The sequence below is a fragment of the Sinohyriopsis cumingii genome, chromosome 5 (assembly GCF_028554795.1).
Source record: "Sinohyriopsis cumingii isolate HCF-2022 chromosome 5, ASM2855479v2, whole genome shotgun sequence".
In the NCBI taxonomy this organism is placed as follows: Eukaryota; Metazoa; Mollusca; class Bivalvia; order Unionida; family Unionidae; genus Sinohyriopsis; species Sinohyriopsis cumingii.
In genome coordinates this window covers 104978114-104992607 of record NC_142965.1, presented here as the reverse complement: position 1 = coordinate 104992607, position 14494 = coordinate 104978114, and the positions used below count along the sequence as shown (strand labels likewise).

Genomic DNA, 14494 nt, shown 5'->3' with positions numbered 1-14494 from the left:
TCTGCAAAAAGAAAGAAATAGAAAAATTTGTAACATTTGAATTGTAAGATACTTGTAAAATAAAACATTTTACATGGGAACTATGGTAAAATTTTGTTAGCCAAACATCCTGATCATTTTAGTGTTTTTATATGTCTGCATGTCCACCATCTGTCAATCTGTCAAACCCATGTCCACACCAAAATAAACCGCAACATTAAAGTTATTTTCTGTCCTCTTATTTCAGTACTACTTGAAGCTACTCAATTGAATTAGAATAAAGTTTCAGTATGTACCTATCTTTATATAAATAATATATGCCCTCATTATTGAAGCTCATAGGTGAGTTCAACTTTAGTTTCTTGATGTTATTTTCTCTTTGAGTTTGACTTTAAAATCCAGGTACATCATATGCCAAGTTAAATAGGTTGTTTTTGGTAATTCCATTCAGCAAATTAAATGAACTAATGACAGACACAAAACATTACATCATTATTAGTGTTCCAAGAAACTTGTTTGACAGTAAAAGAAGCTATAAATAATTATTACATTAAAGTGAAAACATATTTAACAAATTACTATGTAGGTCTGGTTTGGTAGAAGTAACAAATACATTGTTGAGTTTGTCTGTTTAAGAATTTATTGGTGGTCTTACTATTGCAGAAATGTAGCTTCCTTATGCTACATAATTAGATCTCATAAACATGTTACATGTTCATGGCATTATACATCCAAAACTCCTCAAATACAAAAGTGTTACATCGTTTTAATAGATTTTGAAACATTTGTTGATCAGTTGCTGAAAATGTAACTAAGTATTGGCAGGAAAGGACATGATGGCACATTATTATCAAAATTTAAAAATATCATTGTTGTTTTAACTGTCTCATTTTTGGATATTTGAATAATCAGAAACTTCAGTACTTTCACCTGTGTGTTAAAATTGACTGGTAATTGTCTTTTAATAAAATGAACTGTGGTCTGCCAGTGTAATTTAAGCTAATTAAGAGTTTTATTTTGTTGTTTGAAACATTATTGTTGACTTTATTATTGAATCATTCTTTCAGGGAAGATTTGGATAAACATTACCAGTTCTACCAGAAGCCTTATAAAGGGGAGATGGGGATCAGGAGTTATGAGTATTGGCAAATACCTGATTATTTCATGGTGAGTGAAGTTTTTCAGTTGGAAAGGCATGATTCCAAAGGACCACATTTCTTGACTTTTCCACTAGTTAAGGGATTTTATTTGCTTCTGCAGACTTATGAAATTTTGTCGATTACTTAGGCAGTATGGACAAAATTAACCCAAGTCTGTGATTTTCAATTTTCTTTTTGGTGCATAGCATATATGGTGTACCTTACATACTCGCTATTAAGTCTAGTCCAACAGCAAACAACATAGACTTTGATCTGCCATCTTTTAATGAGCTGACAGATCAGGGTCTGTGTTGTTTGTTCTACTGATTATTCCTAACAAATGTCAGAGACTGAGATCTGTTGGTGTACTATGAAATGGAGGATCTCGGTCTCTGGATTTTGCTGTTGGAGTCGAGTTATAAGCGAGTATAGATGGAATATGCTTTTGTCAAGCTAGTCTTGGTGCAAGCGTAGCATAGTGATCTCTTTGGTGTCTGTATGTGTGTATGTACATCCATCTATGTCCTAGATTAACCTCAGCAATAAACTATTATTTTTCCATTTATGTCTTTCCTAGCTAAATAACTAGGTGTACTCAACAAAAGTGAGTGTTTTGTACATTCATATTTTGTCACTATACCAAGCCATTCTTTATTTTAGGCTTAAAGTTTATATATACGTATCAGAAAGTCTATTTTAACTAAAATACATTTGAAAATGTCACAACAAGGAGTTTATGGAGTTTTTATGATTATCACATGACATCATTGATATCACCTTGTTGTTACCACTGCATAGTTCATATAATTTTAAATGCAGTAAATCCTGGAAAAATTTGAAGAAAACAAACTTTGTTTCAAAGTTTGTTATTTTGCAAATTAACCATTTTATATTATTTTGCTACTAGAAATTTTCTTTTCATTTACCAGAAAGGAAGTGATCAGATCTCAATTATCAAGATACCTACAATCCATTTAGGACAAAATCAGCAAAACTACATAACAACTTCCCAATTTAATAAATAAATAGTTATAAAAAAATTAATCAATAGATAAATAAATAATGCATAAATGCTATAATGAAAGTCTATTGGGATAGATTAAGGCAGAAACAAGAAATCCAGAAATGTATGCGGCACAAATGAAAGGTTGCATAAATTGATTTAATTTAATATTTGAAGAGTTATGCCAGTAATTTAATGATAATATGTTTGTGGGCACGTGCAGTATGTAAATCATCATTTTAGTGTGTCATGGTGAAACATTAAATTTTTACTACAGTAGTAAATATTTAAAAGTAACTGTTCAGCAATTGTTTTTGAAATAATATGTTGGATATACATGTAGTTAAAAACATTAGGTCATTAACCAAATATAAAACAAAAAGAGCTTTAAAGCTCTTCGTGCGTATTAGAAAATATATCTGTAAGTCTGTTTGCCTATATATATATACAATGAGAGATATCTAGGTCAGGTAATTAATAATAATTGTTGAAATCCCATCATATAGCAATGTAGCATGATGCTCCAGACTTGTGTGTTTGCCCCAGTTTATCATAAATATGTAGCATGATGCCCCAGACTTATGTGTTTGTCCCAGTTTATCATAAATATGTAACATGATGCCCCAGACTTGTGTGTTTGCCCCAATTTATCATAAATATGTAGCATGATGCCCCATACTTGTGTGTTTGCCCCAATTTATCATAAATAAAGAAGCCAAGTAAACCAAGTGCAATCATCATGTGTTCCATTCATCAGGTCCTTATTAGAGTTGGCCAATATTTCAGATTGTCTTTGGTGAGATGCTATCAAATCTATGCATGGTAGTTACTTACTTAAAACAAAACCAACTCATGAAGTAGACTATCCATCTCAGCAGATAATGTCAGAGTTTTGACTGCTTACCATGTTTAAATCCTGATGGTGTACAATTCAGCAATAAGCTTGCTGTATCTGTCATCCCAGTCGGCCATGTCCTTAACAAATTTTCCTTAGCAGCAAATAATTTTTAGTAAGAATATAGCACATAGTTACCTGGAGAGGAAAGAGGTTGAAATTACCACAAAGAGGCCTTGCAGTTCCCTGCATCTTAATTTATTAGTAACAGAGCTCTTATAAAGCGGCTGAACTCAAAATTACAGGACATAACTACTCCCTGGTGATGTGTAGTTATTGTTTCTTTGTTTAATGATCTCTTTATCTCTCTCTCTCTCTCTCTCTCACACACACACACACACATGGTAATGTATCAGTTGTCTTTAAGATCAGGTAATTAAAAGTATATTTATACACTATAGACTCAAAGCATTACAATAAATTGGATATTTCCAGGTAAAGAGCATAGTAGATGAACTGGTAGATGATTTTCTTAATCATTATTTACGTCCAGATGATGGCCTGGGAACAGAAACCCATAGGTAAGTACAGATAGGACAGCAGTAGAAATACAGGTTAGTGTATTAGTGTAGTGTTCTGCTGAGACACACTTTATTGCATTGTAAGTAATTATTGGAATAAGTTGGCATTGAGTTAAATGTCTAGATGATACTGGGCAAAACAGAAAAAGATTTTCCTATGGAGGCAAGTAGGCCTGGAATGGACCTTAAATTTTTTTTTACCTGTCCCTTCCCAAGTTCATCTTGATGATTTGTAACATTTATAGCATTGGGAAGATAACAAAAAACAGTTTTAGTTATGGATGGTACAACAAAATATGACTATATCTGACATGTAGTTGGATAATGATTCCCCTCAAATGAGTACATGTTCCAGGATGACAAAACATATGTTCATAGAGCTGTTGTAGTTATACAGTACAAACTTTGAAAATCAACTTAAATGTTTGTAAATGAGCCCAGATTTATATGTCATCAAAAAACATGAGGCATAAATTTATTTATGAACTGCAGAATTTGATATAAAACTTGGGTAAAAAATATGACAGGCAATTAGAACTGTGTGGACATTGCTGTCTCTTAATAACCAGAACATTTTGTCTCATCTCTATCAATTTTGTAAGAGGGTAAGGATGTGACACATTTCAGAAGTCAGTGGTACTTGGCTAAGGTAACCAGAAAAGAACCTGTAATTCTGCTTAAAGTTATTTCCCAAAGAAATCATATATATTATTGAGCAGCAGAGGGGGGGAACAGACCAAAACAGTTTTACAAGTAACCCCTTCCAGGAAACTATTTCTCGATAGAGGGCTTATTTCGACGAAATAAACCCTTCTATTCAGATCATAGAATAAAAAAAAATGTCCCCAAAAATTCGGAGAGTCTCTCCTCGAGAAATTTTTCGAATTTCCAGGGGAAAATGCAATACATTTCCGCTGGCAACTTGGTTTACTTCAATAAATCTGAAACAGTTTCCGTGGCGGGGTCGTCATTGAAAAATCCATGGTCGGTCCAGCCCCCCTCTGCTGCTCTGGGAAATGAGTTTCCAAGGAAAAACATTTTTATGTTAACGGAATTAAATCATTGACAAATAAATAATGGCAAATATCGGAGAAGCACTTACTACTAGATTAGCTCGAGAACGTCTCGAAGCAATTCAGAAATTTCTTCCTGTCCGTGATAGTGTCAGACAAAAATTACAACTAAGGCAGCAAGCACGGGAAGGCTTTGCAGAATCCGCGGAGGAATTATTTAAACCCGTGACCAAAGCTACTGAAAAATCCGCAGCTGTTACCAAAGAGGCTTTAATAGAGCAAAGGAAAATTTTACAGGATATTTCAGCTGGACTTAAACCCCCGCCTCCACCTGATGAAGTTGTTGTGTCAGTACCTACTGGTAAGCGAGCAACAGAGAGAATTACTGACCCCGCCGAAAGATTTACGCCGGATTATATTAAACTTCTTAAAAGTGTACCAGAAGAGAAATTACCTGAGACAATACTGTTAGGATTGATTCAAAGAGATGTGTCTTTAAAACCAAAACACGGTTCTATGACAGATGATAATTTTATCAAATATTCGTATCGTATACGCGAAAATAAAAAACAAATCAACAGAGATGATACAAAGTATGATAGACTTGTAAATGCTATATGTAAACTTGAAATTCCACCATCGCAACCTCAAGAAGAAAAATCACCGTTGCAACACACACAACGACAACAATATCCTTCACGGCGAAGAGCAATAGATCCTGACCTAACTCCGTTAGGTGAATACGAGGCTGCATCTGAAGGAAGTCCACGCGGCCAAAAATCCAAACAAACTAGGTCGCCGATAATTGACCTAACAACGTCTCCTGAAAGTTTGCCGCAAGACATTTTATCCCCAAGAATTGTGCCACCAACGACGACAGGAAAGGGTTTAGGGTCCGGTTTTATTGCTTGCCCTGATAATATCGTCAATGACGTATCACGGTTGGAAGTTCTCATCGGAGGAAGACGTGCCGGAAACAACTCTCCGGAAATTATAAATGAAGCCGCAGATATCTGTCAGAGACTATTTTAGCGTGGCATTATGGATATCGGCATTTACCGGGGACTCATTGATGAACTCGCGGATGGTTACTACAGCGACTAGCAAATTTAGTTAGAGAAACAATAATTAAATAAAATGATCGTGCACAATTCTCAACCTAGACACGCTAGCGTGTTACCAGTCCGCGTAGTGAACTCGCGATTACCAGTCTACAGAGCAACCTACGGAGATGGTCTCGGTGATACAGTTACTGGTTTGTTTTCAAGAATAGCCCCTAAGGTGTTACCGATTGCAAAACAATTGTCGATGAAAGCTATTGATGTTGTCAAGGATAAAGCCCTTGGATCTGTTGGTGATCTCGCCGGGAAGGCATTCGCGTCAATCAAGGATAGACTGTTACGGTTAACTCGTAGATCAAAAAAACCGCCACCGGTGAAACTGGCCAGTACTGAACTTATGCCCGCGGACGTCAGTAAAGTAATAAATCAGGCTGCCAATCAAAAACTTGCAGAGCTTGTAACCCAAACACCCGAACAAATAAATACAAGCCTGATATCAGGAAGCGGATTTCGTTTTAGAAGACAATAATTTTATATAAAATGTTTAAACCTATATCTGATCCAGCGTTCGACATGGATGCACCAACACTAAAAGATGAGTCCGTGCGCGATTATCAGTATTATTCTTATGAGGCAACAGTACCTAATCAACGCGGACGAATTGAATTACGAGTCCAGGATACAAGTAGATATTTCCTGCCCGCTGAAGCATTTCTTGAAGTCACGGGTGAACTTGTAACAGATGTTGCCGCTAATACAGCATACGAAGCTAATGTTCGAGTTGGTTTTGTTAACAACGGTATCATGGCGCTGTTCAAAAGTGCTTCATACAGCATTGACGGAAGAGAAATTGAAATAATTCAGGATAATGTTGACGTTGCTACAACAATCCTGGGATTAGCGAGATACTCAGATGATTACACTAGATCAGCTGGTCCGACTATGATGTTCGCTAAGGATAATTCTGATCATCCTGAACACAGATCTGCTATTCAAGTACAAACAGCACAAGGCACTGCTTTAAACCCACAACCGGCTGGATTTGCGGCCAGGCCAGGTGCTGATTTTTCAATATTAAGGCCTAGTCCAGATTACAATTTAGGTTTTGCTACACGTAAATTAATGTTATCAGGTGACCGTAGGAGATTTTCATGCGCAATTCCGCTGTCTCACATCTTTGGATTTTGCAGACATGTCAGAAAGGTTATTTTTGGAGCCAATCATACAGTTGTACTTAACCGAAAAAGTGATGACGTTGACGCCATCTGGCGAGAAGACGGTGTTGCTGGCGGTAAAGTAATATTATTCAAGCTTGCTTTGTGGATGCCAGTGATGTCTCCATCGATCACTGAAGAGCAACGATTACTCTCTTTCATGGACACAGGCGGTAAATCACTGATATCGTGGTTAACAACATCAACAGATTCCATTCAAGGTGCCGGTCTCGGGCAGTTTACGTGGCACATAGCATCACAACAGGGAATATCAGCGCCGCGACATATTTTTGTTGCACTCCAGCAAAATGCGAGGTTGACTTCCCAACTACAGAGTCATATGATATTTGACAAACTTAATGTCTCTGAGGTTTCGCTGCGAATAAACGGGCATCAGGAACCATCCGAGGATATACTGATAGATTATACAAACAATCAGGTCGCGCGTGCGTATCATCGTTTGATGACATTTATGGGACGTGATCAAAATATTGATACCGGGTTGCAGATATCACAACTGGATTTTACAACGCTGTATCCGATTTATTACTTTTCGCTGGAACATTTGGATCTAACAAAACAATCTGTCGTTGATATACACTTCAAAGCTCGTGTAGGTGAGTTTCCCCTCGGCCCGCCTGCTGGTTTTAGAGCTGTCGCGGTTATACTCTCCGATAAAGCAATGCTGCTTGAAGGTGTTGGCGGACGAATGAGAGTTATTGACGCTCCCGTAGAAAACATGTGATGTTTTCCAAAAACATGCAACAATTAGATTAGTTTCTGAAATATAATGTCATACAGTCACGTTAACGTCACCTTGACTTCCGGTCAGACAAAGAAATTGCAATCGAAGAACGCAAGCACGTGCGGGACATCAATAACACTAAAACGAGATCAACTTGTTGGTGGTCCAGACAAGCTGTCGTTGACTAATACTCAGATTAAACATTTTAATAAGGCACTAACAGCAAAAACCGGTGTCCGACTTAATTTCTCTGCTGCAGCTATCAAGGACATGACTAAAACCGGTGGAATATTTCCTCTTCTCGCAGCAATACCGGCGTTGATTGCCGCGGCAGCACCAGCCGTAGCAAAGGCAGCAGCACTTGGTGCAGTTGGAACCGCAGCTGGAATGGCACTAAAGAAAGCAACCGGACACGGGTACAAAAAAAAGGGGAGATCCGCGAGCGGATCAGGGCTAAGACTACCGGGAACTCCCGCATCCTGGTATCCAAAAAATCTCTAGCACGGAACCACTCTGTGTCCCCGATGAGTAATTTTGATTTACTCGATGCTGTTAAAAAATTGCGCATAAAACATTTCAGAGGAGTATTTATGCGAGATCAATTACCGCAACAACCGAATAATCCAGAAACTGGCATTATCAATCTCGACAACAAAGACGGTCCTGGAACTCACTGGGTTGCTTACGCGATCGATCCACGCGGAATTATTTATTTCGATTCGTACGGTTTAGCACCGCCAACTGAGTTTCTCAGGTATGTCCGCGGAGTGCCTCGCACTCTCAACAGCAGATTTTTTAATGTTCCAGTGTGGCAGTCGACGTTACCAACACAAACATTAGTTGATCCGCCCATTTGTGGGAACGAGGTTTTAAATGTTCTTGATGCAATCTCAAGAAATCCAGCAACTCCTCCTCATAAAGTAGTGTATGAATATACCGCATCGAGAAATGCTAGCATTTGAAAAACAGCAATAAGAATAATGGTGGATATTTACGGAAGACCTTTCACACGAAGAGGTAAACCAAGCACAGATGCTGATCTCTCAAAATATGCGACCCGAGATGAAGTCGATAATCTTTTGAATCTAGCCGGAGTTGACCCAGATGAAATTGCTGTTTTTCAGGACAAGCAAGGAAAACTAAAAACTAGCAACATCAAGTGGAATGATTTAATCCGTAATGTTCGTACAGCTGTCCCTGGTAACTTTCCCGTTTTTACTGACCGTGGTAGCATCAGGGATTCAAGTATATCGAACAAAATCATCAAAGACATCAACGATGAAATTAAAAATTGTGTGAAAAAAACCGGTGACACAATGACAGGAGAACTCAGCATGAGCGGCAACAAAATAACCGTTCTAAAAAATCCGGAAGGTCTCGAAGATGCCGCAAATAAACAATACGTCGACACGCAGTACCAACTCGTTGCTGGCCTAATCATCGACAGAGTAATAAAATCCGGCGACGTAATGACCGGCGAACTCAGCATGAGCGGCAACAAAATAACCGCGTTAGCGAATCCCGAATCCGACTAGGATGCGTCAAACAAACAATATGTGGACATCATCAACGGTAAACTAAATACGCTGCGGTCAGAGTATGATGTTCACGTGAACGGGTTTAAAAGACTCCAAAGAAACTTTCAAAAAACTAGTGAAACCGTGGATAAGTTCTTTGGGCCTCCTCCAGTCGTCGATGTAAAACTCGCTGATGTAAAGACCGACATTAACACGATCAAACAAACACAGCAGGATATCGTATCGGGTATTCCTGATATCGTTAACAAAACCAGTTTGATTAAAGTTCCCACTGGAGTTACTCCCGGGCATATCACCAACATCGTATTCACGGTATCATCGGGATTCGCAACATGGTCACGACAAAATAACACTATCAAATATACAGCAACAGCCACCGGTGTTTACAGGTTGTCTGTGTTTTCAGCCGCTAAATTTGAAATCTTCACAACATATCCTTGGAGACATTCCACCGATAAGTATTCGGGGGTTTGCACTGTAATACTAAACAGCGGAACCGAGGAAACATTTATGCTTGAAGCCGACGACGATAGTTTAACAGCAACATCTTACTGGTTTTGTTTGGAATTCGTCGCTGCAACGCCTCAATTGGTTACCGCGTAATTGAAAATCGGCAGCGATTTTTAAATAAATGTCAACGACGCTAGATGCTCAACAATATCGATATAATCAAGTCCGTGAGTGGCAATCTGAGTTAAAAACTGTCATCGAAGTAACCAGTCGAAAGGTAAAAAAATACCGCAGACGCATAACAGTGTTAGACATTATGGTTTATTCAGTATCTGCCGTTGTTGCATCCGCGGGAGTAATACTATCAGCGGTCACTCCGGTAATTGCAGTCGCGGCCACAATCTCTGTTTGTACGACCACTACGGCGGCAGGAGTTTTCGGCATCATAGCAAAAAAAATATCCTCGTGTGCTAACACAAAATTACACGATTACACGACAAAATTAAATACAGCCACGACCGCATATCAGAAATTATCATCACTGATATCATCATCGTTAGACGTGCAGGGTAGCGACGCCGCGTCGATATCAGATTCTGAATTCAAACTAATGTCAGATGCGTACAATGACTATTTGAAAACTAAACAAATAAATAATGTCAATAGAACTGCTTCAACAAATAGTCACAAACACAACACCGGTAAGGACCACAATGATCTCAGTGTCCTCGACGACACCAGAATTCGGTATTAATTTTCGAACTCCAATTCCAGTGAGTGAAATCGCGTTAGCAAAGCTCAGTGTGTATCACAGCTGGCCCAATATCAGGTCGGCATCATTTGGTGATCTGCAGCCGAATAATTCATTCGTGTTCGGGAAACCCAGCGCGGACCCGGAACAGGGTGAACTTGAATGGGATACAATTACGCTACCCACTGGGAGTTATCAGATCGAAGAAATCAACAATGAGATACAACGCCAAATAAAACGAATCACCGGCAAGGAAGCCAAAATATCTGTGACCGCGCACGAACCAACGCTGTCTGCGGTCATTGAAATCTCAACACCGGGATACGCCGTGGATATTTATAGCAGCTCAATCCGAACAGTATTAGGATGGCCACAAAAACGACCCGAGGTCGAACCGGGTCCACCAAAACCTAAAAAATCGGATTTTATGACCGATAAGGAAGAACCACACGACCTCATGCACGGCAATTATTTATTATTTTCAGATCAATTACAATCAGGAGAAGCCTGGTTTACAAAATCAGATAGACACCCCTTGGAAATAATAGAGGCAGCTTTCAAAGGGGGGGAATACCGTCTTTACCTTCCAGAAGATATAGAAGCTCATTTTTTTAATCCGATCAAACAAGCACATAAACAACAGCTAGAACTGTTGCGAGTATATTTTCAAGATTATATTTCTGATTTAACAAGTTCGCGCAATAAAATTATCACAGTCATAGAAAAACTAAACAAACTCGCATCCGCGATGGAAATTATAAATCAAAAAATAATTCAGAATCTACTGGATTACAAAGATGATTATGGAAACCAAAAAAGATCGGAGTTTGCAACCCGATTTGGTATTCCAGTGAAGGATATTCCAGATTTTAAACTTCCTGGATATAACGCGCACACGCTGAGAAAATCAGTCTCTGATCTTGTCGCGGAATCTTTCGAAGATATTTCTGCCACGTACGCGCGAACACTACCACAACCTGTTATTCTCAAGCACGACAACAGTACAGCATCCGATGGCAGACACATCTCACCGGGGATCGTAAATATCACAGATGTTATCGCGGTCAATCTTGTATGTGACGTCATCGACGGTAGCTACAGCGCATCAGATAATACTACGGCCCAACAGGGGTTTATCCTGTATACGTTCACACCAAAAGACCCCCCTGGTTTTCTGATTGTGCAAGAACCAATCAATCCGGTCTATCTGCGGTGTCATACCGTGTGGTTGTCAACGATAAATTTCAAACTCACCGACCAGAGGGGAAATTTGTTGGACCTGCGTGGCGAGACTGTCTCCGTGAACTTACTGGTGAAATCCTAAATGCTCCCCCCGGTGGTTATCAAAACCGGCATAAGTTATCGTTGGAAACTCTTTGAGTTTCTCCTCGAAGAGTTTCTCGTGCTAGCGCGCATTTAAAAAAAACGGTTGTATATAATGTATCAATGTGAATACATTCACGCACGAGTTCATATTCATGATAAGCAAATTCTTTACGAGGCAATAAAAACCGCATTCGGACAGACATTCCCAGAACAGTATTTCCCCGTTAAAATAATCGTTGACGTGTATGGTGACGAAGACTTCTTGTTAACTCCGTCACAATTGACGCAGTTACAGCAAAATCATATGATCATAGTTTGGTGTCAACGAGAACAGATTATGAACTATTCTCATTGTTGTATTGATGCTGAAGCGCTTAAGCAAATCCTGAAAATCTGAAAACGCCCCTCCAAGGCAAAAAAAAATAATACACTTTTTTTTTACCCGGAATTCATTCCCGAATGTGCTTTACATTTCCACGCTGGTGTGGTTCAGGTTCTACTTTCACCTGGTGTGAGTCACACGCGGTGGTATTTATACTTCTTCGGCGTCACAAATACTAGTATTTTCAGGCATTTCCGCGTCTAGATTCTTTATATACCCTTTTAACAGTCTCACCCTGGTGTTAATTAATTTTCGAGTCTCATACTCTTGTGACAATCCAAGACGAATCTTCTCAACTGCATGGCACAGTGGAATAAATTCAGATACCTGATTTTCAGTTATCCCGGCAAGTGATCTGTAAACACGATCCTGTACATTTTTAATGAACCTATATCTGGCAGGGAGATTGTTCTTCCCCAACCGTGATAGCTCATTCAGGGATTCAAAATCTGACATAATTGTTTCAGTGTCTAGTAAAATATTAAAACCTCGCTGTTGTAATTCTTTAATTTCAACAAGTATGGTATTTATGTTTTCGTGATTCATATTATTATATATTTTCATATTTTTAAATGCATGAAAAATGCTTTACTGAGCGATGCTAGCATCGCCAAAACAAAAACACACATAGATAGATAAGCGGTTATCACTTACCCGGTACTCTTCACCGGGTTACTGTTCTTTGTTAGGATTTTTTTTTGTGATTGCATTTACAGGTCTTATATTGAGTTATCGTTGTTTGTGTCAATGATATAACAGAATGAAATCTTCTGTTTGAGCTTCTTGGAAAATGCTGTTTTGTAGATCCCATCTGCGACATGCTGTACAGCAGGTGGACAAATACCGAAATACCTGCCGGCGGCGTTTATTGACTGGAATACAATTTCTTCACCTGTAATTGCGTTTATAGATTTAATAGCTCTTCTTGCAACTGTTTTACAACGCCCTGTGTTACCCAGTAGGCAGTTCTTGCTCTGAGTGACCACGCGAAGATTGTTTATAGAGTTATCAAGTATGTTACCGTTAATGTGATCAATGACAAAACCCTTAGGGATCACTCCAAAGAAACATTCGTAAATAAAACGATGACATAAATACCTCTTTCCGCACGTGGCAGTAAATCTTGAATAACCACCATTATCAACTCCACCAACTGGTCGTCTTCGCGTGCAGTGTCTCACTATGCCATCTCGGTTTGCCTCATAATTTGGAATAGTTGGATGTGGGACGAATTCTTGATTCATTATACTATAAGCAAATCATTTGTCTAATTTGTCTGAAAACTTATTTATGTAATCACGCTCCGAGAGAGTGTTATCACAGTCTGGATATTTTTTATCATAATACCGTTTTAGTTCTCGATAGCGTTTTCCACCACACGCTGAACATAATTGCGTTTTTCTTCGTACTCCAATGCCGCATCTGATACACGGTATCGGTCCTAGACTCCCCCCGCGGACCTGTTGAGCATGTTGTCCACAGTATTCGTGTCTGCATGGTTTGCTACACGGCGCTGATGAATTTAGTTTAATCCACTTGCATCGGTTCATTATATATAATATTTTTGTCTATTTAAATATTTGTCTTAATTATAATATGGAGGAATTTGAAAGACTATCCAGAATAAAACCCGTATCAGGTTCTCGATTCGATCTTGACCGGTTAACCGCTGATCCACGACGAAGAGAGTTAGCAACGGTAATTGGTGTTATCAAGAACGCCAAAGAAGAGTTTCGTCGTGATGGTGCCGCACACACGTGGTCTTCGTATAAAATTATCCCCGACGCGGGCATTTCTCGTGGCCGTATCATTGATGCTACCATGAACGATACAATCGCGCGTAACATAATTGGGTATCTCGACGATAGAAGATATTTCATACAGATAAAATTTATTGTTGGAGTCGACGACGGAAAGTGGATTATCAGAGACAAACTAGACCCTGTTCTTGATGCCAAGGGGGTTCGTGGAAAAACCGTTCTGTTAAGTAAAGACTCAAACCCGGGAGTACTTGTTGGGATTGATATACCATATTATGCCAGAGCGTATCCTGTGACCGCAGTCATTTATGGAATTTATCCGATGAAGAAACCAAGCGTTGATAAACTCAAACCGATGAAGGTGTCGCCGTTGACAGAGTCAAAGATGAATTGTGTAGCTGAGCGAGTAATGGAACATTTTAAAAATGCAATGCGAGGAAACGGCCTAACACCGCTAAGACAAACTAAAATAACAGCGTGGGCGACACGAGTAGCGGATAAAGGAGCGTCAATAAATGATGTTGCTGAGCTAGAGCGATTACTAAAATTTCCTATAACGGTTTCATCGTTAACCGGTGAGGTATTGTATGAGTGTAAATACAATTCCCGTGGAACACCAATAACTATTATCGATCATAACAGTCACGCCTGGACTGACTCGGTTAGGATCTTCCCGCGAGACCGTGTTGTGAAGTATTATCCGGAATTGCCGAGCAA

General features: G+C 39.1%; 1 protein-coding gene across 2 annotated transcripts in view; it reads left to right on the top strand.

Annotated features, from left to right (window-relative positions):
• LOC149799924 (uncharacterized) overlaps positions 1-14494 on the top strand; it is a 174868-nt gene that overhangs the window by 41918 nt on the left and 118456 nt on the right. For both annotated transcript variants that reach the window (XM_089959379.1, XM_089959378.1), the window contains exons 7-8: positions 1047-1146; positions 3452-3537. In XM_089959379.1, the coding sequence (XP_089815505.1) occupies positions 1047-1146; positions 3452-3537 (186 nt within the window). The remainder of the gene's footprint in view (positions 1-1046; positions 1147-3451; positions 3538-14494) is intronic.